The sequence below is a fragment of the Rhinoraja longicauda genome, chromosome 31 (assembly GCF_053455715.1).
Source record: "Rhinoraja longicauda isolate Sanriku21f chromosome 31, sRhiLon1.1, whole genome shotgun sequence".
Lineage (NCBI taxonomy): Eukaryota > Metazoa > Chordata > Chondrichthyes > Rajiformes > Arhynchobatidae > Rhinoraja > Rhinoraja longicauda.
In genome coordinates, this window is record NC_135983.1 from 16,570,064 (window position 1) to 16,596,899 (window position 26,836).

At 50.3% G+C, this 26,836-nt stretch overlaps 1 protein-coding gene and 1 long non-coding RNA gene across 4 annotated transcripts in view; one reads left to right on the forward strand and one right to left on the reverse strand.

The window, feature by feature from the left end:
• LOC144608208 (adenylate kinase isoenzyme 1-like) overlaps window positions 1-26,836 on the reverse strand; it is a 93,987-nt gene that overhangs the window by 25,529 nt on the left and 41,622 nt on the right. For 2 of the 3 annotated variants that reach the window (XM_078425761.1, XM_078425760.1), the window contains exons 8-9: window positions 25,749-25,833; window positions 16,330-16,406 (exon numbers count right to left, since the gene is read on the reverse strand). In XM_078425761.1, coding sequence (XP_078281887.1) covers window positions 16,330-16,406; window positions 25,749-25,833 — 162 coding nt within the window. Of the gene's footprint in view, window positions 1-6,831; window positions 7,256-16,329; window positions 16,407-25,748; window positions 25,834-26,836 lie in introns of those variants that run through there. The other variant, XM_078425763.1, reaches the window with a different exon arrangement.
• LOC144608209 (uncharacterized) lies at window positions 7,016-26,494 on the forward strand. The gene is made up of 3 exons (XR_013549181.1): window positions 7,016-7,271; window positions 23,129-23,222; window positions 25,465-26,494. It is a non-coding gene; the product is annotated as an uncharacterized LOC144608209 (long non-coding RNA).

The window sequence follows — 26,836 nt, forward strand, 5'->3', positions numbered from 1 at the left end:
CAAGAGCAAGTCAAGAGGGTAGCAAGAGTCAACTGCAGATGCTGGCTTAAACCAAAGATAGGCACAAGAAGCTGCAGTAACTCAGCAGGTCAGACAGCATCTCTGGAGAAAAGGAATAGGTGACGTTTCTGGTCGAGCCCCTTCCTCAGACTGAGATTCAGAGGGGAAAGGGAAACGAAAGATATGGACGGTGATATAGAGAGACATGGAACGAATGAATGAAAGATATGCAAAAAGTAAAGATGATAAAGGAGACAGGCCCTTGTTAGCTGTGGGCTACAATACGACACGATAGAATCCTACACATTACTACACAGTGTTTAATTGTTCTGTCTGGACAATTACATTTTTACTTGCAGTACCATAACTGCCCTGTAAAACAATACACATCAATCATATATAAGAAACAAAAACAAAATCAACTTATTAATAACTCCAATATTAGTGCAACAAAAGCCTGAAGCAACTCAAGACAATCCGTCGTTCATTGGTTAGCGTTGTGCACGGTTCAAGAGCCTGTTGGCTGCTGGGATGAAGCTGTTCTTGAACCTGGAGGTTTTCAGACTGGAGCAGAGGAGGGGAGACAGGTCAAAGCCTGGCAATTAATCAGTGGTGTGCTTGCATTCATCAGTCAGGACATTGGCTGCATGTATTACATATGTGCATTGCCTGCTCTGTGTATGTGTGGGTGTGTAGGTGTGTGTGTATGTGGGTGTGAGTGTGTAGGTAGGTGTGCTGAGGTTGGTGTGTGTGTAGGTGTGTGTGTGTGTAGATGTGTGTGTGTAGGTGTGTGTGTGTGTGTAGGTGTGTGTGTGTAGGTGTGTGTGTGCACGTAGGTGTGTGTGTGTGCGTGTGTAGGTAGGTGTGTGTAGGTAGGTGTGTGCGTGTGAGTATGCGTGTGTAGGTAGGTGTGTGTAGGTAGGTGTGAGTGTGTAGGTAGGTGTGTGTGTGTAGGTATGTGTGTGTAGGTGTGTGTGTGTAGGCATGTATAGGTGTGCGTGGACTTGCCTGCCTGTGCTTATGTGGGTGTGCATGGTGTGTGTAGGTGTGTGTGTTTGTGTATGGGAGTTTGAGCGGGGTAGTGTGTGTGCACGTGTGTAGGTAGGTGTGCACACACATGCCTGCAGCAGACCCAACACATTCTCGTGGGGTATTGTTCTTTAGTCAGCTACCCACTGTGTGTGGATCAGCTTGCTCCTGCCTGTCATTGGCACGTTGTAAAGCGGATGTCAGAGATAAACTGGAAGGTGTTGGCACATCTGACCTCCTGCTTTGAGCTGGACTGGGCACCATCTGGGTGAACAGCTGGAGGTCCCGTGCCTAGTTGGCAGTCTGGGCGAGTCCCATTTGCCTGTCATGTTCCTCCAATCCTCCCTATCCGTATACCTGTCCAAATGGCTTTTATCCTGTTTGATCCTGACTACGGGCGCAGTCTCCATGGAGTTTGTACGTTCTCCCTGTGACTGCATGGGTTATCTCCGGGTGCTCCAGTTTCCTCACACACTCCAAAGATGTGCAGGTTTATAGGTTAATTGGCTTCTGTAAAACTTGTCAATTGTCCCTCGTGTGCAGGATAGTGCTAGTGTACGGGGGGTGATCGCTGGTCGGCACGGACTCGGTGGGCCGAAGGGCCTGTTTCCACTCTGCATCTCTAAAGTCCAACTGCAGCCAGTGCTCCTTCATCCCAGAGCTTCGACCAGCAGAAGGTGACCAGCTGATGAAAGTTATCTGTGTGCGTCTGTAAAAATGTCTCCTTCATCGTGGGGTCAGCCAGCTGGCAGGACCGGACTGGCTGCAGGTGAGTGGGTCTCCTTTCTGCTCCCTCTACCTCCAGCAGCCCTGCCCTCTGCTCTCCCTGCCCTGCCCTGCCCTGCCCTCTGCTCTCCCTGCCCTGCACAGCCCTGCCCTCTGCTCTCCCTGCCCTGCACAGCCCTGCCCTCTGCTCTCCCTGCCCTGCACAGCCCTGCCCTCTGCTCTCCCTGCCCTGCCCTGCCCTCTGCTCTCCCTGCCCTGCACAGCCCTGCCCTCTGCTCTCCCTGCCCTGCCCTGCCCTGCCCTCTGCTCTCCCTGCCCTGCACAGCCCTGCCCTCTGCTCTCCCTGCCCTGCCCTGCCCTGCCCTCTGCTCTCCCTGCCCTGCACAGCCCTGCCCTCTGCTCTCCCTGCCCTGCCCTGCCCTGCCCTCTGCTCTCCCTGCCCTGCACAGCCCTGCCCTCTGCTCTCCTTGCCCTGCCCTGCCCTGCACATGTCTGCCTTCTGTCCCACACACAGTTGTCACCTGTTTTTGTTTTAACCCTTGCAACCTCTTCAAACCAATGGGAAAGAGACTGCTTCAGAAATATCTGACAACTGGCACAGTGCTGTTGGTGGCGTTTATCTGCCACGACCCTTCCTTCACCCCCTCCCCCCAAAAAAGCGACAGAGCAGATTCAAGCTATCTATAGCCTTTCCAAAGACTCAGCTAATTTGTAAAAGGTCAAAAGCCCACAAGGAACGTTAGCTGAATGGGTAAAGTCCCACTGTGGGTCAGAGCTATGCACTGGTACTGTACAGTAGACAGACAAATGTCTGGTTGCATCAGTAACTCAAATGGAGGAGACTACAGAAAGTGGTAGACGCTGCCCAGTCCATCACAAGTCGTGTCCTCACCTCCATTGAAGGGATCAACAGGAGACGCTGCCTGAAAAAGGCAACTAATGTCATCGAAGACCCACCCCATAGTTTCACTACCTCCATCGGGAACAAGGTGCAGGTGTCTGAAAACCGTGACCACCAGCTTCAAGAAAAGTATCTCGCTAGCAACCATCAGGCTCTTGAACACTGCACAGCACCAACCTCAGCAACTGTGGTCTTGTGTGGACAGTGCCCTGCCCCCATCACTCTTCACCCTGCCCGCATCACCCTTCACCCCATCTCCATCACTCTTCACCCTGCCCCCATCACTCTTCACCCTGCCCGCATCACCCTTCACCCCATCTCCATCACCCTTCACCCCGTCTCCATCATCCTCCACCCCGTCTCCATCACTCTTCACCCTGCCCTCATCACTCTTCACCCTGCCCCCATCACTCTTCACCCTGCCCCATCACTCTTCACCCTGCCCCATCACTCTTCACCCTGTCTCCATCACTCTTCACCCTGCCCCATCACTCTTCACCCTGCCCGCATCACCCTCCACCCCGTCTCCATCACTCTTCACCCTGCCCGCATCACCCTCCACCCCGTCTCCATCACTCTTCACCCTGCCCCCATCACTCTTCACCCTGCCTCCATCACCCTGCCGCATCACCCTTCACCCCGTCTCCATCACCCTCCACCCCGTCTCTATGACTCTTCACCCTGCCCCCATCACTCTTCACCCTGTCCCCATCACTCTTCACCCTGCCCCCATCACTCTTCACCCTGTCCCCATCACTCTTCACCCTGCCACCATCACTCTTCACCCTGCCCCATCACTCTTCACCCTGCCCCCATCACTCTTCACCCTGTCCCCATCACTCTTCACCCTGCCACCATCACTCTTCACCCTGCCCCATCACTCTTCACCCTGCCCCCATCACTCTTCACCCTGCCCCCATCACTCTTCACCCTGCCACCATCACTCTTCACCCTGCCCCATCACTCTTCACCCTGCCCCCATCACTCTTCACCCTGCCTCCATCACTCTTCACCCTGCCACCATCACTCTTCACCCTGCCCCATCACTCTTCACCCTGCCCCATCACTCTTCACCCTGCCACCGTCACTCTTCACCCTGCCCCCATCACTCTTCACCCCGTCTCCATCACCCTTCACCCTGCCCCATCACTCTTCACCCTGCCTCCATCATTCTTCACCCTGCCCCATCACTCTTCACCCTGCCTCCATCACTCTTCACCCTGCCCTGCCCGCATCACCCTTCACCCCGTCACCATCACCCTCCACCCTGCCCGCATCACTCTTCACCCTGCCTCCATCACTCTTCCTGCCCCATCACTCTTCACCCTGCCACCATCACTCTTCACCCTGCCCCCATCACTCTTCACCCTGCCACCATCACTCTTCACCCTGCCCCCATCACTCTTCACCCTGCCCCATCACTCTTCACCCTGCCTCCATCACTCTTCACCCTGCCCTCATCACTCTTCACCCTGCCCTGCCCGCATCACCCTTCACCCCGTCTCCATCACCATCCACCCTGCCCACATCACTCTTCACCCTGCCTCCATCACTCTTCCTGCCCCCATCACTCTTCACCCTGCCACCATCACTCTTCACCCTGCCCGCATCACCCTTCACCCTGCCATCACTCTTCACCCTGCCTCCATCACTCTTCACCCTGCCCGCATCGCTCTTCACCATGCCCTGCCCACATAAACCCCTTCACCCTGCCTCCATCACCCTGCCCCCATCACTCTTCACCCCGTCTCTGTCACTCTTCACCCTGCCCACATCACTCTTCACCCTGCCCACATCACTTTTCACCATGCCTTGCCCACATAAACCCCTTCACCCTGCCTCCATCACCTCTTTACTGAGGCCACCCAAGTCTAATTCCACCACTCCTTTCACCCCTTCATAGAACAGTACAGCACAGATCAAGGGCATTCGCCCCACAATGTCCATGCCAAACACAATGCCAGGTTAAAATAAGCTCCTCTGTCTGCGCTTGATCCACACCCCTCCATTCCATGCATCTATCTAAAAGCCTCTTAAACACCACTATTGAATCCGCCTCCACCATTTTTGGATGATCAACCATGATCGTATTGAACGGCGGTGCTGGCTCAAAGGGCCAAATGGCCTACTCCTGCACCTATTGTCTATGTTTCTATGGGAGGACTGTCACTGTGATGAGCCAGTGCAGGCCGGGGCAACACCCAACAACAGCACAGTGTTTCCATTAGACAAAGTGCTGGAGCAACTCAGCAGGTCAGGCAGCATCTGGGGAAGGAATGAAGATGGGCCCTGACCCAAAACATCACTCTGTCCATTCCCTCCGCAGACACTGCCTGGGTTCCTCCAGCACTTTGTGTTTTGCTCAGGACTCCCTCATCTGCAGTTCCTTTTGTCTCTGCCTTTGCATTACTCTGAGTCAGAATTATCTGGATTTTGCAGCCTCCAACTTTGGAGAATAAAATGTGGACGAACAAGTCAAGCTTGTTCTTGAAGGTATTTATTCGCAAAATGCTGGAGTAACTCAGCAGGTCAGGCAGCATCTCGGGAGAGAGGGAATGGGTGACGTTTCGGGTCGAGACCCTTCCTCAGATTCTTGAGATTCCTGATCGGGATACCTGAAGTGATAAACATGGTTTCATGTCTGCCCTGCTGAACGTCATGTGGTGTTGTAGAGGAGGGGGATTTCAGGGGCAAGTGTGTGGGATGGGGGACGGGGGGCTCGGGGTGAGAGAAATGCTGAGTGTGACAGTATGGAGGTGCCGTTTCATTTATCTGCACAGAGAGTTAACGCACTGAGCTAACGTTGCAGGAAGTACGGTGAAGATTGGGACCAGGAAAGGGTCGAGGGAATGTGATGGGAAGTTGCCATGGCTGTCAAATAACCTCCCGCAGGGCTACAATCTGAGGAGGTCAGGAGTGACTTGCTAGGGGAAACTCCACAAGTAGATACAACTGCGACTTTTAAAAGACAGACAGGTGGGGGAAGTTGGTTGGCATAGGCAAGATGGGCTGAAGGGCCAGTTTCTACACTGAATGGCTCTATGCTGACATTTGCACAAGTATATGGATAGGAAGGTTTAAATGGCAATGGACCCAATGCAGGCACGTGGGACCAGCCCTAATTGGCATGGACAAGGTGGGCCAAAGGGGCCCGTTTCAATGCTGTACAGCTCTATGACTTGCCCTGGACTAAGGCATCCCTCCCGTAATTCCTGACACTCAGTCGGACTGTGTAGGAAGGAACTGCAGATGTTGGTTTCAACCGAAGATAGACACAAACAGCTGGAGTAACTCAGCGGGACAGGCAGCATCTCTGGAGAGAAGGAAGACGTGATGTTTCGGGTCGAGACCCTTCTTCAGTCTGACATTCCCCAGCTGCGGGAAAAGATCTTTCCTGAGAGTGGACAGGAGGAGAGCTCCAAGGAACGCTGCCCTGGGTGGCTGCTGGGACGTACGTGCCAGTGACAGTGCCCATGGTGTTGCCACCTGACTGAAACCTGTTGGAAGCACCGCCGCAATTCCCAGACAAGGAACTGATGCTGCTGGTTTGCAGCAAAAACCACAGGGTGCTGGGGTAACCCAGCGGGCCAGACATGGGTAGGAAGCGTGCCAGGTCAGGCTCCTCTGCATCGATTTCTCTACACAAGTCCGATCCCTGCTCACACTGCACTCCACACCACACGGGGGGCCGCGTTGCCAGGGTAACGGGAGACAAGGCGTTCCGAGAAGCAAGCCTGATACATGAAGAAGGGTCTCCACCCGGAATGTCACCCATACCTCATCTCCAGATACGCTGAGTTACTCCAGCTTTTTGTGTCTATCTTCAGTGTAAACCAGCATCTGCAGTTCCTTCCTGCACATTAAACACTGCTTTTCGGCTTTTTCAGGAAGAATACTGACGCTTCTAAAGCTTTTCTGCCCTGAGCCCCAGGCAAAAGCAGACTCAAACTATCGCCGGAGTAATTGCAGGAACATGACAAGTCAGGCCCAGTCATCCCCAGGGTGTGCCTCTCACAGCTGACCAAATGCTACAAATGCACAGAGCTTAGAGTTTGCACTCCCCCCCCTGTTCAGCAGCCTCACTCTTAAACAGCTCAACCACAAATGGCTGGGCATGATTATTTAATCACCCCTTTGCATTCAGCAGAAAAACATTACGTGAGATTAACACTTACCTAGAATGGGCTTGAATGTGAGCGGGCTCCCCTGCTGTGGGTCAGGCAGCAAACAGGGCCACAGGCACAAGTGGCGGCTGACAACATCTCCCCGGTCTATATATATCCTCCTGTGGTGGGGCAGGGCATGTCAGCACAGCCTAGTCGCAGCCCAGGCCAGGATTTTAATGTGCAGCGGGGAGGAGTGTGTGGGCCCACGAGTAGATTTGTTTGGCAGGCAGGAAAAATCCAGGGGAAATTCACGGCACGTCAGGAAAGCTGGCGCTCGCCACCGCAGGACACGTTCCGGGGCGTGGAGCTGCGAGGAAGTGCTGGCAATCGTGGCATTGCTGCGCTGTCAACTCCAGCACAGCCTGCCGTCTACAAAGCCAGACGCTCTGATAGTCCTGGAACACGGCACTGCAGAGGCACAGGCCACAATGTCTGTGCCCAACATGATGGTAAGATACACTAAGCTCCTCTGCCTGCACGTCATCCACATCCCTCCATTCCCTGCACGTCATCCACATCTGTATCTAAACAGCATCTTCAATGCCACTATCGTATCTGCCTCCACCACCCCTGGCAGTGCGTTCCAGGCACCCACCACACTGTGTAAAAACCTTGCCCTGCACATCTCCTTTAAACTTTGCCCCTCTCACCTGAAAGCTATGCCCTCTAGTCTTTGACGTCTCCACTCTGACGTTTCCATCAACCCGATCAATGCCTCTCACAATATTATCAATTTATCAACCGCTGGCATTCTAGAGGGAAAAAAAAATCTGATCTTGTCCAACCTCTCCTTGTGGCTAATAGCCTTTAATAGCCTTTAATACCCTCCAATCCAGGCAGCGTTCGGGGGAACCTCTTCTGTCCCCTCACCACCCTCTCCGACCTTCCGGTGTGATTCCGCAGGATATCCTGCGTTAGCTTGCACTGGCGTGGGGAGGAGGTGCAGCAGCTAAACATCAGGCCAAACAAATTTAACAGGGAGACCCGCACCTATGCACATTAAGCTCCAGCCAGCTTAGTGCTGAATCGAACAAGCAACAGGAGAACACAGGAACTTGCCCTTCAGCGCATCAAGATGCCAAGATAATCTGTCAGCTTTGTATACCAAAATAAAAGCTGCAACGGATGTGTTTACTTCGGTTTAGTTCAGAGATACAGTGCAGAAACAGGCCCTTCTGCCCACCGAGTCCTCACCGACCAGCGATCCCCGTTCACTAGCACCATCCTACACCAGGCACAATTTACAATTCTTACACAAACCAATTAACCTACAAACCTGTAGGTCTTTGGAATGTGGGAGAAAACTGGAGCACCCAGAGAAAACCTATGCGGTCACGGGGAGAACGTACGAACTGCGTACTACTATGTTGAAAGACTGGAGCGGCGAGGCTTGTATACACTGGAATTTAGAAGGATGAGAGGGTATCTTATCGAAACGTATAAGATTATTAAGGGGTTAGAGGCAGGAAACATGTTCCCAATGTTGGGGGAGTCCAGAACCAGGGGCCACAGTTTAAGAATAAGGGGTAGGCCATTTAGAACAGAGATGAGGAAAAACATTTTTAGTCAGAGAGTTGTGAATCTGTGGAATTCTCTGCCTCAGAGGGCAGTGGAGGCCAATTCTCTGAATGCATTCAAGAGAGAGCTAGATAGAGCTCTTAAGGATAACGGAGTCAGGTGGTATGGGGAGAAAGCAGGAACGGGGTACTGATTGAGAATGATCAGCCATGATCACATTGAATGGCGGTGCTGGCTCGAAGGGCCGAATGGCCCACTCCTGCACCTATTGTCTATTGTCTACAGACAGCACCCGCAGTCAGGATCGAACCCGGGTCTCTGAGGCTACAAGGCAGCAACTCGACCGCTGCGCCACCGTGCCGCCCAGGCCTTGATCTGCAAAAACGGAAGTGGAGAAGCCAGAGAAAACTAAATAAGAGCAAGGGTTGTGTGATTTGTAACTGGGGCAGGTGGGCAAGGAAATGGCAGCCAAGGCGTGCAGTTGTGGGGCAGGACGTCGGGGAGAGTCACCAGATCAGCGGGGAGCCAACAATGGACGTGGGTATGGTGTGCCTGGGGGTTCGGAAACAGGGTCTGGGTGGGTCATCGTCTTGGGGAGACGGAGGCTGAAGTGTGCGTCTGGGATCCGGGGATCTCTGGCAGAGACGCAGAGCAGAAAAACGTCTCAGAAATTCATGCAAGGATCTGCCCAAAATAGAAGGGAGCCAAGAGAGTTTTGTTGTCAGGAAGGCACTGCAGATACTGCTTTACACCGAAGATAAGACACAAAATGCTGGAGTACTCAGCGGGACAAGCGGCATCTCTGGATGGAAGGAATGGGTGACGTTTCGGGTCGAGAAGTCTGAAGAAGGGTCTCGATTGGAAACGTCACCCATTTCCTCTCTCCAGGGCTGCTGCCTCTCCCGCTGAGGAGTTGCCCCAGCATTTTGTGTCTAACCTCGAGTTTTATTGTCATATATGTCCCAGATAGAACAACGAACTTCTTATTTGCAGCAGCACAACAGAACAAGGAAACATAATATATCTATATGTGTGTGTGTATACATATATACACACATATACACACACATATATATATATATATATATACATATACATATATATATATACATATACATATATATATACATATACATATATACATATATCGCAACTGATCTCCCGGTGGCCCAGCACTTTAACTCCCCCTCCCATTCCCAGTCTGACCTCTCTGTCATGGGCCTCCTCCAGTGCCATAGTGAGGCCCGCCGGAAATTGGAGGAGCAGCACCTCATATTTCGCCTGGGCAGTTTGCGGCCCGGTGGTATGAACGTCGACTTCTCCAACTTCAGATAGCTCCTCTGTCCCTCCCTTCCCCTCCTCCTTCCCAGATCTCCCTCTATCTTCCTGTCTCCACCTATATCCTTCCTTTGTCCCACCCCCGACATCATTCTGAAGAACGGTCTCGACCCGAAACGTCACCCATTCCTTCTCTCCCGAGATGCTGCCTGACCTGCTGAGTTACTCCAGCATTTTGTGAATAAATCGATTTGTACCAGCATCTGCAGTTATTTTCTTATATATATATATATATATATATATAAAAGACAAAACCAATGTTTATGTACTTCAGAGCTTATTGGAGGTTGTAATGTTTAATAGCCTGATGGCAGTGGGGAAAACTAAAGAAGAGAGAGGAATATGGTTGAGCAAGGCTTATTTTGTGAGCAAAGCCCGCTATGAATCCTCATTTAAAACATGAATATGCCAGACACAAAGGATGAATTAGCATTCAGCTGCATAGCAACCAAACCTCAAAGGCAGGTAATAAACATCATTACACTCCATAGCTTTGTGTAATCACCTCATTAATGCTTAATGTATGAGGTAAAACAGAAAGTCATGTGGCTCGTGTTGCATCACCACATGCTGAAGGACTTGCTTCGAGCGTTGGTGGCCGTGATCTTCAACACTCGCTCCATGCGGCTCTTTCCGACCAGAGTCAATGGCAATTTGGATGTCGGCAATAGATGGTGTTCTGCTCATCTCAAAATGCAACACAGGCCCCATCATCTCACGGACATTCCCTTTGCCCTAGATATCCCCTCTCACACCTTCTTCACTAATTACAAATATTCTAGTTTTGATGAAGTCTCAGGCTTGAAATGTTCACCCTTCCACCTTCCACAGATGCTGCCTGACCTCTGGAGTGTTCTCAGTACTTTCACCACAGAGTCAGTCACGCAGCACAGAAGCAATTCCTTCGGCCTAACTCGTCCCCGCCGACCAAGATGCCCCAACTAAGCTAGTTCCATTTATTCACAAAATGCTGGAGTAACTCAGCAGGTCAGGCAGCATCCCAGGAGAGAAGGAAGGGGGAACATTTCGGGTCGAGACCCTTCTGAAGAAGGGTCTGGTCACATTTAACCACTGAGCGAGATCATTGAACAACATTACACAAGGTGGCACAGTGATGCAGCGGTAGATCTACTGCCTTACAGCGCCAGAGACCCGGCTTTGATCTTGACTACGGGTACTTGACTGTACGGAGTTTGTAAGTTCACACCGTGACCTGCCTGGGTTTTCTCCGAGATTTTCGGTGTCCTCCCACAGTGCAGGTTTGTAGGTTAATTTTCTTTGTATAAATGTAAAATGACCCTAGCCTGTGTAGGATAGTGTTAGTGTGCGGGGATTGCTGGTCAGTGCGGACTTGGTGGACCGAAGGTCCTGTTTCTGCGTTGTATCTCTACACCAAACTAAACTAAAGTGCTGGGGCTCTTATTAAGGAAAGCCAAGATATCTTCAGGCAAGTCTTAATAAATTCCTGAGTACAATTTCTTCCCTGATCATAGAAACAAAGAAGATAGGTGCAGAAGTAGGCCAATCGGCCCTTCAATATGATCATGGCTGATCATCCAAAATCAGTACCCCATTCCTGCTTTCTCCCCATATCCCTTGATTCCATTAGCTCAAAGAGCTATATCTACCTCTCTCTTGAAAACATCCAGTGAATTGGCCTCCACTGCCTTCTGTGGCAGAGAATTCAACAGATTCCCAACTCTCTGGGTGAAATTCTTTTCTGCATCTCAGTCTTAAATGGCCTACCCCTTATTCTTAAACTATGACCCTTGGTTCCAGACTCTCCCAACATCGGGAACATTTTTCCTATCCAATCCCTTAAGAATTTTATATGTTTCTATAAGATCCCCTCTCATCCTTCTAAATTCCAGCAACATCCCTTGCATTGGTCTGGTCCAGGGATGGAATCACTCTCCAGGCCAGTTCAGTGGTCATGTAGTCAACCTCAACGAGGGGACCTTCAGAAACTGGCATCATCGTGCTCAGGAGCATCAGAGTCAAACCCGAAGGGTCTCGATCCAAAACATCACCCATTCCTTCTCTCCAGGGATGGTGGCCTGTCCCGCTGAGTTGCCCCAGCTTTCTGGGGTGTCTATCTCCAATGAATTGGATATGGGCCAAATCTGGGCAAATGGGGGCCAGCTTTGATGGTCGGCATGGCAAGCTTAGCCATGTTGCCAAGTGTAAAATATAACCATGGGAAGATCAAAGGTTGTTTATAGAGATTCACAGTCATTATGCATGGAATCAGGTCCTTCAGCCCAACTCACCCACACTGATCAAGATGTGCCATCTCAGCTAGTCCCATTTGCCTACATTTGGCCTATATCCCTCAAAACCTTCTTATCCATGTATCTGTCCAAATATCTTTTACATTTTGTTACTGTACCTGCCTCAATTACTTCCACTGGCAGCTGGTTCCGTAACCCACTAGCCTCCGTGTGAAAAGCTTGTCCCTCGGGTTCCTATTAAATCGTGCCCCCCTCACCTTAAACCTGTGTCCTCTGGTTCATGATTCCTCAGTCCTGGGTAAAAGACTCTGTGCATTCACCTATCTATTTCCCTCATGATTTTATATGACGCACGGTGGCGCAGCGGTAGAGTTGCTGCCTTACAGCGAATGCAGCGCCTGAGACTCAGGTTCGATCCTGACTACGGGTGCTGTCCGTATGGACCTTGTACCTTCTCCCCGTGACCTGCGTGGGTTTTCTCCGAGATCTTCGGTTTCCTCCCACACTCCGAAGACGTACAGGTTTGTAGGTTAATTGACTGGGTAAAATGTAAAAATTGTCCCTAGTGTGTGTAGGATCGGGGATCTCTGGGCGGCGCGGACTCGGTGGGCCGAAGGGCCTGTTTCCGCGCTGTATCTCTAAATCTAAAATCTAAAAGTGCTCGCCTACCCAACCTTCCCCTACAGCTTAAGCCCTCGAGTCCTGGCAGCATCCTTGTCAATCCTCTCTACACCCTTTCCAGCTTCACCCTTCCCGTAGCAGGGTGAGCAAAACTGGACCCGGTACTCCAAGTGTTACGGAATGAGTCGCTCCAGGCTGGCGAGTGGACCGATCAGAAGGCATTCTGACATTTACCATCCCCTATTTTTGGACTGAGGCTGGAGGCAGTCAGGTCGGGCTGCTGAATAAAGTGCGTGCATTCCCTTAGGCTCAGGGTTCCAGCAAACCTATCGTGTTACTTCCTAAATCAGCAGCTAACGAAGGCAACAGCTGGCTCAGCTAATGTGTCACAGGGTTCTGAGAGCAGATCCACAGGTCGTTACTCATCTGTCAAAGCACGAACAGAGGGCCGAAAACCAGCTGACCACAGTGCAGGCCGTGGATGGTATAAGATGCCACTTCAATCCTAACACCCCCCACTTCAGATCGCTGCGGGGGGGTCGGGGGTCACCAACACACTTGCAAGGAGAGACTGGAACCTCTGTTGGACTGACCACCACCCCAGGGCACAAGAAGCTCTCAAAGTTGTAGCGCTGCCAACAACAGTAAACCAGCAGCCCCATATGTTCATGGCCAGCTCCAACAACAGCAGGATGATCATCTACTGTAAAATGGCTGAAGGTGGAATATCACAGGTTTCAGGGACAGGGCACATACTCCCTCAATCAATCTGCGGCAGACTTCTGCCCTCTATTCACAGATGGGAGAGCATTTGACTGCCCAGGGTTTGCAAGGGCAAGACTAATGAACCAATGTACTACTGACGGAGCAATGGACGGCTACTTCTTCAGAGGTCTGAGGAGATTCGGTAGGTCACCGAATAGGCTGTTGAACGTTTACCGGTGCAGAGTGTACTGGTTGGTTGCATCGCGGCCTGGTTCGGTAACTTGCATGCCCCAAAGTGAAGGAGGTTGCAGAGATCTGCAGACATTGCCCGGTCCATCATGGATCATGACCTTCCCCATCATCAGAGGGATCTTCAGGAAGCACTGCCTCTAGAAGGCAGCAGTTATCGTCAAAAGCCCACACTCTCATCTCGCTGCTACCATCGGGAAGGTGGCACAGGAGCCTGGAAACAATGATCTCCAGGTTCAAGAACCGCTTCTTCCCAGCAACCATCAGGCTCTTGAACCAGCCTCCACAACACTGACCACGACCCTACCTCCGCACCCAAACTACTACGCACTTTGTACCACCAAGGTTGTGCTACCTACTTTGGCTTATATTATTACGGTCTGGCTTACCAAGTGCAACTGATAATTTATTATATATTTATCTGTTGTGTTGTTAATGCGATTGTAAAACTGCAGCAAGTAAGAATGTTATTGTTGCTATTGTTTCCAGATGGATAGGAAGGGTTTAGAAGGAAGGGAGCTAACTGCAGGCAATAGGATGAGCCCAACATGCCAACTTGGCCAGCATGGACAAGGTAGGCAGAAGGGCCTGTTTCTGTGCTGTACAACGTTATGACTGTAAATGCACATTTCAGTAAGGGGAAACTGTAAACGAATCATGGGAGTCTGGACAAATACAAGGGATGTTTTGTTCGTGGCTGCCTCGTTGTCTGGAGACTGATATTTGACACAGAGCACATACAAAAACATGAAAGAATGAACAGAAGTCAAAAGTTCCTGTTAGCTCCAGAGAGATGGTATAAAGTAGGCACTTGGAACAGATGCCAATGGTCAGCAGTTGAGGCAAAGAATTTAAAGGGGTGGCCTTTTGATCATGTATCTCCCTCTCCAGTTCTCAATTGGGTCTTTGTACATGTGAACTATTGCAGAATAGTGAAGTGCGGCAAATGGGACTAGCTTAGATGGGGCATTTTGCTCGGCATGGATGAGTTGGGCCAGAGGGCATGATCTGTGCTGTCTCACTCTCTGACTTTGTGAAAACGGGTTGGATTTTTACTTGGAATTACTTCAAGTAGTGTGGGAAATCTGCCCATCCACCTCCAAAGTGTGCCAGATATTTGTAGAGAGTTGCTGCACTGAATCATTGCTGTTCATCGAAGTTCACCGTGTACAGAGTGACTGCACATCTTCCGAGATACAACGGTGACTCCATGTTAGAGGCATTTCATTCACTGCAGAGCACTTTGCAATGCAGTCAACAACGCTATTTAAATGGAGGCTGTGTTGTGTTGCATCTCGGGAGCTTGCTGTGTGTAAGTTGTCTTGGAGTCATAGAGTTATACAGCACAGAAACAGGCCCTTCGGCCCAACTTACCCATACTGACAAGATGCCCCATCTAAGCACATGGAAACCTGCACCAGTCATCGGCATAAGTTTATGGTGACGGGGGAAAGATTTAGTCAGAACCTGAGCATCAACTTTGTCCGCATTTGACCCAAATCCTTCTAAACCTTCCCTATCCACATTCGTACAAGAGTCTTTTTAGTGCTGTTATAGTACATGCCTTAACTACCTCTTCTGGCAGCTCCACCTATATACCCACCACCGTCTGTGTAAAAAAGTTAACCTTCGGGTTCCTATTAAATATTTCCCCTCCCAAATTAAACCTATGCCCTTTAGATGATTCTGTACATTTACCATATCTATTCCCTTCATGAAATGATACACCTCTATGAGATGACCTCTCAGCCTCTTGTGCTGCAAGGAATAAAGTCCTAGCCTGCTCAATATCCCCTTATAGTGCAAGCACCCTTCTCTCCCCTCCCCCCCCCACCCCCCGGGAGTCTTGGCAACAACCTCGTGAATCTTCTCTCCACTCTTTGCAGCTTAAATGGCACCTTTTCTGTAGCAGAGTGAGCAAAATCGAACACAATACTCCAAGTGCGGCCTCACCAACATCTCTAACATAACATCCCAACTTCTATGTTCAATTTCCATCTTCTCCCATTCATACTTTTAGCTTAGTTTAGTTTAGAGATACAGCGCGGAAACAGGCCCTTTGGCCCACCGAGTCCGCGCCGCCCAGCGATCCCCGCACACTAACACTATCCTGCACACACTAGGGACAATTTACAATTTTACCAAGCCAATTAGCCTGCAAACCTGCACGTCTATTGGAGTGTGGGTGGAAAGCGGTGATCCCGGAGAGAACACTCGCAGGTCACGGGGAGGGCGTACAAACTCCGTACAGACAGCACCCGCAGTCAGGATCGAACCCGGGTCTCTGACGCTGTAAGGCAGCAACTACAGACAATAGACAATCGGTGCAGGAGGAGGCCATTTGGCCCTTCGAGCCAGCACCGCCATTCAATGTGATCATGGCTGATCATTCTCAATCAGTACCCCGTTTGCTGCCTTCTCCCCATACCCCCTGCGCCACCATACATCACAAGACTGACCACCTTTCAGAAACATTTCACCAGCGGGCAAACGGAAAGGACTCCCAAGAATCTGACGTCAGTCTGAAGAAGGGTCTCGACCCGAAACGTCACCCATTCCTTCTCTCCAGAGATGCTGCCTGTCCCGCTGAGTTACTCCAGCATTCTGTGTCTATCTTCAGGACTCCCGAGAAGTTCTTGGTTTCGTTCTCTTTCTGGGCGTGGTCTGCTTCACTGAGCAGCTAACAGAGTTCACGATGCAACATGCGTGCCTTCCACACTCTTGTTCTGACACCAGGAAGCACTCAGTGGGAGGGACGTTCGGCCACGGGGTGAGCCTGTCTCTCTCTCCACAAGCACAAGGACTGGCTGCGGTTGGCAGCCCCGGTTTGCCAGCGGTCACTCACCTGGACGAGAGGCTCCGGCCTGGCCGGTGGTCGCGAGGTCTTGTCGGTCATCTCTAACCACTCCTCGCTGGCCGCCTCTGAAGGGAACAGAGAGAGAGAGAGAGAGCGAGTTGGACTGTTGAACATCCACATTGAAAATCCAGTCCTTCGCACCCGGGCTCCTTCCTGCCCTTGCTGTAACGGAGCTGATGTGGATGCTCGCAATCAGGCGCACTAGGTAAACAGGCAAACCCAGCACCAGCCATCGGCAGAAGTTTAAGGTGAGAGGGGAATGATTTGGTCGGGACCTAAGCGTCAACGTTTAATGTCCATTAAACCCTCTCAGTAACACACAGACCTGAGCCGTGACATGGTGCTGCCCAGTATCGTCACTCACGCACTGGCTTTCTAGTTATTTCAACGAAACATCAAGATGATGGCTGTGGAATCAGTGCAACTAATGGGATGGACAATGAATAAAATATGAGAATTTAAAAAAAAAAATGAAACACAGAGAGCTGCTGCCTCACAGCGCCTGAGACCCGGATTCAATCCTGACCTCGGGTCGCGGAATGTGTGGAGTTTAATGTTCTCATCAGGAAACATGTCCCCGATGTTGGGGGGAGTCCCGAACCAGGGGCCACAGTTTAAGAATAAGGGGTAGGCCATTTTTAGAACGGAGATGAGGATAAACTTTTTCACTCAGAGAGTTGTTAAACTGTGGAATTCTCAGAAGGCAGTGGAAGCCAATTCTCTGGTATTTATTCACAAAATGCTGGAGTAACTCAGCAGGTCAGGCAGCATCTCAGGAGAGAAGGAATGGGTGACGTTTCGGGTCGAGACCCTTCTTCAGACTGAAGAAGGGTCTCGACCCGAAACGTCACCCATTCCTTCTCTCCTGACATCAGTCTGAAGAAGGGTCTCAACCCGAAACGTCACCCATTCCTTCTCTCCTGAGATGCTGCCTGACCCGCTGAGTTACTCCAGCATTTTATGAATAAATACCTTCAATTTGTACCAGCATCTGCAGTTATTTTCTTACACAAGCCAATTCTCTGGATGCTTTCAAGGGGGAGTTAGATAGAGCTCTTAAAGATAGCTGGGTCAAGGGATATGGGGAGAAGGCAGGAACGGGGTACTGATTGAGAATGATCAGCCATAATCACGGTGAATGGCGGCGCTGGCTCGAAGGGCCCAATGGCCTACTCCTGCACCTATTGTCAATGTGACCGCGCAGATTTTCTCCAGGTGCTCCGGTTTCCCTCCACATCCCAAAGACGTGTGGGTTTACAGGTTAATTAGACTCTGTAAATTGTGTGGGGAGTGTGTGAGAAAGTTTGATAACACAGAACTAGCGTAATCAATAGTTGGCGTGGAATTGGTGGGGTGAATTGGCCTCTGTAATTTGCCCCGAGTGTGTGGCAGTGGATAACTAAACGCGTCTTCATCACGCTGCTGCTCGTTCCAGTTGGGGCTCGCGATGTACAAATGTCCGACACTACAGGGTGCCTACATTTTACAATCAATCCACCAGCCTGTCAGCCGGCTGGTGAAAGGGCCAATTTAAAATAAAAGCAGCAATCCATTGACCATAAACTTGCAACAGAGAGCCACCTCTTTGTGCCCTGTCTCCAGCATATGCTCAAGCACTTTTGGGCATGTCCGAATCGTGATTGCTATCTTGGGAGGTTATTTGTGAGCTCTCCAGCCTCCTAGCTTCCTGCTCAGCTCAGTCCTTGTGCAGGGGATGATGGTGAGAACCTCTGTGCAGAACAGATGCCCAGGGGCGCCCTCTGCTGCCACGCCACTGCGGTTGCTGCTGCTCTTTCCACATCCAGTTCAGTGAAATACGGACACCACACTGCAGCAACAGTTTGATTGCTTGTTTGAAGGCAAGGTACAGCATGAGGGTTGGCAGTGGCATCTTGCACAAGCCGTCTGGCTGGTTTGCATTAGGGTTATGTGTAGGAAGGAACTGCAGATGCTGGTTTAAACCGACGATAGTTTGGGGTGACTTCTTCGAAGGGTCTCGACCCGAAACGTCACCCCTTCCTTCTCTCCAGAGATGCTGCCCTGACCCGCTGAGTTACTCCAGCATTTCGAGTCTATCTTTTGCATTAGGGTTCGGTAGGTTCTGAGGTAACTGCAGAGGCCAAGTCAACGGATATTTTTAAGGCGGAGATAGATCGATTCTTGATTAGTACGGGTGTCAGGTGTTATGGGGAGAAGGCAGGAGAATGGGGCTGGGAGGGAAAGATAGATCAGCCATGATTGAATGATGGAGTAGGCAAAATGGGCCAAATTGCCTAACTCTGCTCCTGGAACTTCAGAACACATGTTCCATGAGGAAGTGGAACCACTAGCTGTTCCTTCTGTGGGTCTGGCAGTGTGGACCTCCCTACAGAGCTTGTGCAGGGAGCTGGCACCAAGTTGGAACCAATATACTCAGCAGGAAGTATGGACCTAAAATCTGGGAGGGATCTTTAATGGGCAACTGGTCTTACACCGACCGACATTCTCATCAACTCTTCCGCGGGTTGATGAAACCTTTGGACCAGAGAGTGCTTGTTCTCTCCGCCCCCCACACGCGGTCGAGGGCCAGAAGCCTGCGGTCTCTGCCCCCTCCTGACATCATTGATCTGGGCATTCACCTCAAGCTCTGCAGAGCCCTGTCACGTGTTAACAGGGCTCAACGCCAGAGATGGAAAGTTCACAATCAATAAGGTCCAATGCCCTACATTTTACTGACCGCCGGTCTCCCAGATCGCCTGCCCCTGCTCCTTATCCTTGCTCTCAGGCAAGGCTGTGGGGAGCTGTGATGTGTTGCAAAAAAACATCAATCAAGAAAGAAACATCAATCAGCCCAGGATCATTGTCCTGGCCACGAAGAGCCTATCCACCTATTACGTCAATGGCTGCCGTGGCAACCATGCACTTTCGGCACTTGGAGCCAACAAACCGATTAAAGAGCCCCTCCAAGCAGTTCATCCACGGAATCTGCACAGACAGCAAGAATAACCCCCACAGGCCAGGGGAGAAGCCAGAGCAGCGGGTGGATTGTCACGGGCAGAGTATTGTTGGGATTAGCTCTTGCAGGTGGATGTGGAGGACACAATACTTGGGGGATTGGAGAGTGGGACAAAGCTGGTTTACTGATGGCATACCTCCAGCATTCTCTGCCCAACCGTAACATGTACAGATGCTCAACTGATGTCCCCACACTGCACACTGGACACCATGCTCCACGTGCAGACTCACCAACGTCTTGTTCAACTGTAACATCACGTCCAAACTTCTACACTCATTTTCCTGATTCATGAAGGCCAGCGTGCCAAAAGCCTCCATCAACCTATCTACCCGCCATGCCACGTTCAGGGAACTATTTGCATGTACTCGGAGATCCCTCTGCTCTACAACACTCCTCGGGACCATGCCTTCCACCGTGAATGTCCTGCCCTGGTTTGACTTCGCAAAATGCAACTTCTCGTACTCATCTGGATTAACCATTCAAATTATTATTCTTATTTACTTGGGTCTGGTCTTCCAGTGCAGCATGCCTTTCAAATCAGTGGGGATTCTCTTTCCAAAGAACAGGTGCTAAGAATAAAACTTGCCTATTCATGCATTTCCTAGTAAGCTGGAACTACTCCCTGTCAGATCTGTAATTGGATAAGTGCTACGTGTGCCAAATAGTGCTAAATCGACAGCAGCAAACAATGTTAACATTCTCTCTGGATCCCTGAGGCATGAACATGCTGCCGTGCTTGACTTCCTGCCAATGGGTGCAGGCAGTGAGTGAGGGGAGGTTCAAAGCAGTGCAATGTGTGAAGGAACAGGTTGCAACATGCACCAGTTGCATCAGAACCTTGACTGGTACAACTTGTTTTGTAAAAAAAAAGACGACGTGCTGGAGTAACTCGGTGGATCAGGCAGCATCACTGGAGAACATGGACAGGCGACGTTTCAGGTCGGGACCCCTCTTCAGCCTGATTGTAGTGGGGGGGGGGGGGGGGAGAAAGCTGGAAGAGATGTGGGGGTGAGACAAAGTTCAGCGAGTGATGGGTGGGTACAAGTTCAGCGAGTGATGGGTGGATACAAGTGAGGGGAGCGGGGGGGTGATTTTAATTGACTGACATTTGGACAAAGGCTGGAATTAAAAAGACCCAAAAAAAAGTGTGAGACGAGGAGATAAGGATAGAAGATGTACAAAGTGTGAAGTCAGAGGAAGGAATACAGATGGTAGAGTTGGGGGAAAAACAAGAGGAAAGGGAGAAATGGGTGCACATGCAAATGGGGCACAGGGAAGGGAGAGGGAACAATGAGGGGTGGGGGGGAAGAAGGGGGTTGTTGTACATTGGAGGGTCCTGACCCTAAATTTTGCCAATCCAGGTTCTCCAGAGATGCTGTCTGACTTGCCGAGTTGCTCCAGCACTTTGTGTCCTTTTTTGTAAACCAGCATCTGCAGTTCCTTGTGTGTAACTTGTTTCGTTGGCGAGTGACAATGGCAAAATAAGCATCACCTGAAGTGGATTTTGGAGTTGCGACAGGTTCTCTCCAAGTTCACTGCCTTTGAGCGCATGAGAACATCTTGTTGTACAGCACCAAGGTTGCTGGCTGTTTGATTGTGGCATTAACGTGCCTGGCCATCTGCTCCCACTGCTCGGTGGTAAGAGATTGGTTTTCAATCTCTGACCTTGCCGGAGATGCGATTGTTTTCCAGATCGTATCTCCGGTCGCTCTGCGGCCTAACATCATGGAGCTGGCGGCCTTGCTCGGGACTGACTTTGAGCCCCACCGCGGGGCTGTGGACTTACCGCCAGAGCCTGTGATCCCTTGCCTGGGATCGATGCTCCAACCGCGGCCTGCGGACTTCAACATCGAGGAGCTCACAGTCTTGGGTAGAGACCGATGTTGGGAAGTTCCAGGCGCAGGTTTCGATCAGCCCCGACCGGGGTCAGATCACCCGGCGCGGGGAAGCTGAGATCCCCCCCCCCCCCCCCCATGCAGGAACTAGATCGACCCGATGTTGAGGGCCCAAACGCCGCCAGCCTCGGGAGACAAGATCGTCCCGTCAACAGAAGGTTCGAGGCCCCCGACCGCGGGAGAACAAAGAAGAGAAGAGATTGAACTTTTTTTCGCCTTCCATCACAGTGAGGAATGTGGAGGAGTGAGTCACTGTGGTGGATGTTCATGTTAAAATGTATTTTGTGTGTCCTGTTGCTTTTTATTGGTATGACTGTGTGGCAAAACAAATTCCTCGTATGCTGCAAAACATACTTGGCTTGTAAAGTATGATTATGATTATGACCTGCCTGGCCATCTGCTCCCCCTGAGCTGTTCAGGGGGTTTTGTGGGCCCTGTGTACATAAAACATCCCTTCCTTTATACCTGCCCCTTCCTGACCCTCCAGAATTAGGGTCCTAAATCCCCAGACACACACAACTGCAGATGCTGGAATCTTGAGCAAAGTGCTTGAGGAATGAGACCCAGCTTCTATTCTGATCTCGGGTGCTGTCTGTGTGGAGTTTGCATGTTCTCCCTGTGGCCGTCTGTGTTTTCTCCCACATCCCAAAGCCATGTGGGTTTGTAGGTTAGTTGGCCGCTGTAAATTGCCCCTGGTGTGTAGGGAGCGGATGAGAAAGTGGGATTACATGGAACTGGTGTGAATGGGTGATCGATGTTCGGCTTGGACTCGGTGAGTCAAGAGACCTGTTATCACGCTCTATCTCCAAACTAAACTCAATGGATCAGGCAGCATCTGTGGAGGCAAATGGACAGTGGGCGTTTCAGAGCTGAAGAAGGGTCCCAAAAAGAAACTGTCTTTAATCAGACTTTATTTTTTAGTTTCGAGATACAGCGCGGAAATAGGCCCTTTCGGCCCACCGGGTCCGCGCCGACCAGCGATCCCCGCACATTATCACTATCCTACACCCACCAGGGACAATTTTTACATTTACCAAGCCAGTTAACCTACATACCTGCACGTCTTTGGAGTGTGGGAAGAAACCGAAGATCAGAGAAAACCCACGCAGGTCACGGGGAGAACGTACAAACTCCGTACAGATGGCGCCCGTAGTCAGGATCGAACCTGAGTCTCCGGCGCTGCTTTTGCTGTAAGGCAGCAACTCTACCGCTGCGCCACCGTGCCGCCACCGTATCTTGCACTAAACGTTATTCCCTTTCTCCTGTATCTGTACACTGTGAACAGCTTGATTGTAATCATGTATAATCTTTCCGCTGACTGGAGAGTACACAACAGAAAGCTTTTGACTCTACCTTGGTGCACGTGACAATAAACTTCCATCCATTGATGGGGTCTAATCCACTGAGCTCCAGTACGTTGTGCTTTGTTACTAAAACCATGGAGTCTATCGAGCTGTGCCATTCTTTGCCGTTTCCGAGGACAGATATGCTTTCTGCTCCAACCATAGTTTCCCCCACACACCCTCCCATCTAAGCGGTGGCCTGGACCAGTCAATAGCAGAGCCAGCAGTGCCATGAAAGGGTTAACCTTGACACACATACCGGGGAGCTAATGAGGAACTGACGGGTCAAAGCCTATGCTCGCTTAACAACTCAACACATCCTCCTCTCAAATGGATTCCATGTTAAACATCAGCTGCCTACTCAGGCAGAGCAGAGGCACAGACCATTGACGAGTTGACAGTGAATGGGCAAACACTGCCAAGGAAGGAACATCATCAATTAAGGTCCGAAGAAGGGTCTCAACCCAGAATGCCACCTATTCCTTTTCTCTGGAGATGTTGCCTGACCCGCTGATTAACTCTAGCTTTTTGTGTCTCCCTTTGGTTTAAACCAGCATCTGCAGTTCTTTCCTACACATCTTCAATGATCCAGTTTACTGGTGGGCAATGTGGACCACACATCCAGCGTCAAGAGGGAGTGACTTTAAGGTGAGAGGGGCAAAGTTTAAAGGACATGTGCAGGGCCAGTTCTTCTTCTTACACAGAGGGTGGTGGGTCCTTGGAACACGCTACCACTTGGTGGTGGAGGCAGATGCGATAGTGGTGATTAAGAGGCTTTTGGATAGGTACATGGATATGCAGGGAATGGAGGGATATGGATTAAGAGTCGGTCTTGGGACCATGTTCGGCACAGACATTGTGGGCCGAAGGGCCTGTTCCTGCGCTGTGCTGTTCTATATTCTATGCTTCACCCACTCGCAAATGGGTGGCAGTAAAGTGGGAGCTTCAGGCACACTGGATTGAATAGTATTCAAATCTTGTACCACTTATGGAAGACAAGAGTGTGGAATGAATGTGTTATTCAACAGGCTCTTGTGTGATAATATATTCGGACATGGGGACCGGAGTAATTCCTCCCCCGACCATCATTCATCCTGCTGCCTCTCAGTTCAGGATATTTAAATGATAAACCCCAGAGTCGGTCCACATTTCCATTTCTGTGGCTCGATGATCTTAGCAATGCAAATATATTGAAGAGCTGGGGCACTAGGAGTGCAGCTCTGAAGACGGACATGTTTGAAAGCTCGTTCCTTGCAAGGAAAGAGTGAGGAAAGCGAGGGTTCGTTACAAGATGCAGTACAGAATGCCACATTAGATCCCTCTACCCTGTGGCTACCAAACTGTACAACCCCTCCCCCTTCTGTCGTGGGGTAGACTGACTGACCCCCCCCCCCCCCACCCCCACCCCCACCCTCCCCAAACCTTTGCACATCCCCAATCCTGCCCACTTGTCACTTTAATTCCATGTTTCATGTATCTTGTGTTTTTATGACTGTTGGCAGATCAATTTCCCTGCTGGGATAAATAAAGTTCTATCGTATCGTATCGTGTTACATACTTGCAGTAACATTGGGAAAGGTCACAGAGTGCTGGAGTAACTCAGCAGGCCAGGCAGCTGCTTGACCCGCTGAGTTACTCCAGCACATTGTGCCCCTTTTTTGGTAAACCAGCACCTGCAGTTGCTTGTGTCTACATTGTGAAAGGACACTTGGCCCAGTCAGTAGGGATACGGCAGAGTTAGATAGAGCTCTTAATGATAGCGGAGCCTGGGGGTATGGGGAGAGGGCAGGAACGGGGTACTGATTGTGGATGGCGGTGTTGGCTCGAAGGGCTGAAAGGCCTGCTCCTGCACCTATTGTCTATTGGCAAATTCTCCACATGGTGATTCGATTGTCTTTTCCTCCATTGGTCCCAGTTCCAACTCAACCTCTTCACAGCTGATGGTCACAGTCTCTGACGTACTCACTGACATGTCCAATCCCCGGCCTTGCAACCATGAATTATAGTGAGTGTCACTCAGCAAGAAAACAGGCCTTTCAGCCCATCTTGTTCACGCCGACCAAGGTGCCCCATCTAAGCTAGTCCCTTTGCCAGTGTTTGGCACATATCCCCCAAACCTTTCTCATCCATGTATCTGTCCAAATGTCTTCTATACGTTGTTATTGTATCTGCCTCAAGTACATCCTCTGGCAGCTCATTCCATATACCCTCTGTGTGAATAGTTCCCCTTCAGGTTCCTATTAAATCTTTCTCCTCTCACCTTAAATCTATGTCCTCCGGTTCTTGATTCCCCTACCCTGGGTAAAAGACTCTGCCCCTCAGCCTCCTGCACTCCAAGGAATGAAGTCCTAGCCTGCCCAACCTCCTCCAAAAGCTCAGGCCCTCCAGTCCTGGCAACATCCTCGTAAATCTTCTCTGTACTCTTTCCAGTTTAATGGCAACTTTCCTGTATCAGGGTGACCAAAACTGAACAGAGTACTTCAAGTGTGCCTCTCCAATGTGTTGTGCAACTGTAATGCGACATCCTAAATTCTATACTCCCTTCCCTGACTGATGAAGGCCAGTAACCCAAAAGCCTTCTTCCCCACCTTATCTACCTGTGGCACCACTTTCAAGGAACTATGCACTTGTACTCCTAGATTGCTTTGCTCTACAACACTCCCCAGGGCCCACCTGCTCACTGTGAATGTCCTGCCTTGGTTTGACTTCCCAAAATCCAACACCTCACACTTTAAACTCCATGAAACTCCAATAGCCCTTATGGGTTAATGCCTTCTCTGTCCCAAACCTATTAATGGGCGGTTTACAAACAGGGCAAGAAAAGTAAAAAACTCAGATGCTGGAAATCCAAAATTAAAAAATAACATTACTGCTGTTTTTCTCTCCTCAGATGCCGCCTGACCTGCAGGGTGTTTCCAACATTGCTGTTAAAACCAGGCTAGGCGGCTGGCTAGTCTTTACAACACCCCTCTCACGCCAGGAGTTCATGCACCTTAGCTGAACCTTGTCACAGAACAAACATCAGAAAGTCAACAAGTTGTTTCAAGGAAAAACAACTGTTGCAGAGGGAATTGCTTCCAAGAATCCCTTCCTGTTTGATGCGTGCCATCCTTGGAACTTCCTGCCGTGCACTGCAGAGGGAAGTGGCGGTCATTTTGCCAAAACAAATCTTACCATATCTTGCTGTCGAGAACAGTCTCTCCACCACCACAGCATTGATATCGTTGAATATGCCGTCCTCTTCACGATCCGCATCCAACTGGAACATGTTGGAAAATGAGAAAAAGGAAAACTAAAATTTCCACATCGCACAACATCGCTGCCCACCCTAACAGGGTGCCTTCAAATGATAATTATTATGTCTATTCACAAAATGCTGGAGTAACTCAGCAGGTCAGGCAGCATCTCAGGAGAGAAGGAATGGGTGATGTCTATTATTACGTCTATAACGATTTTCACCGAATGTATTCAAAGCTGTACGATTGACATCTAACAAGATGCTAGGAGAATCGGGAAAAGGCTTGGGAAAATGTATGGACATTTAACAGCTTTCCATAGGTTAGGGAGGAGGCAATTCCAGAGCCTGGGGCCCAGGCAGCTGAAGGCACAATGCTCCATGAGAATTGTCTGAAGAAGGGCCTCGACCCGACCCAGAGATACTGCCTGTCCCACTGAGTTACTCCAGCATTTTGTGTCAGTACTCCAGGCGTGGTGGTTATCGCCTGGTCCTAACAGGTACCAACCTTCCCATCATCGAAGGGATCTACAAGAGGCGCTGCCTCTAAAGGACAGCCGGCATCATCAGAAATCCCACGCCACCCTGTCTCACTACCGCCATGGGGAAGGTGGTACAGGAGCCGAAAAACCGTGACCTCCAAATTCCAACACATCACTTGTCAGCAACTCGATTTATTCACAAAATGCTGGAGTAACTCAGCAGGTCAGGCAGCATCTCGGGAGAGAAGGAATGGGTGACGTCACCCATTCCTTCTCTCCTGAGATGCTGCCTGACCTGCTGAGTTACTCCAGCATTTTGTGAATAAATCGATTTGTACCAGCATCTGCAGTTATTTTCTTATATATCTTCTCAGCAACTATCTGGTTCTTGAACACTGCACAACACTAACTTCAGCAACTATGACCATCTATGGACCACGTCTTTGGTTGCACTATGGACTCTGGTTTTGCACTATTATGGTTGCCTAGTATTACTGTTATTAGTTTATTGTGTTATTGATTATTATATATTATCTGTGTGCAAT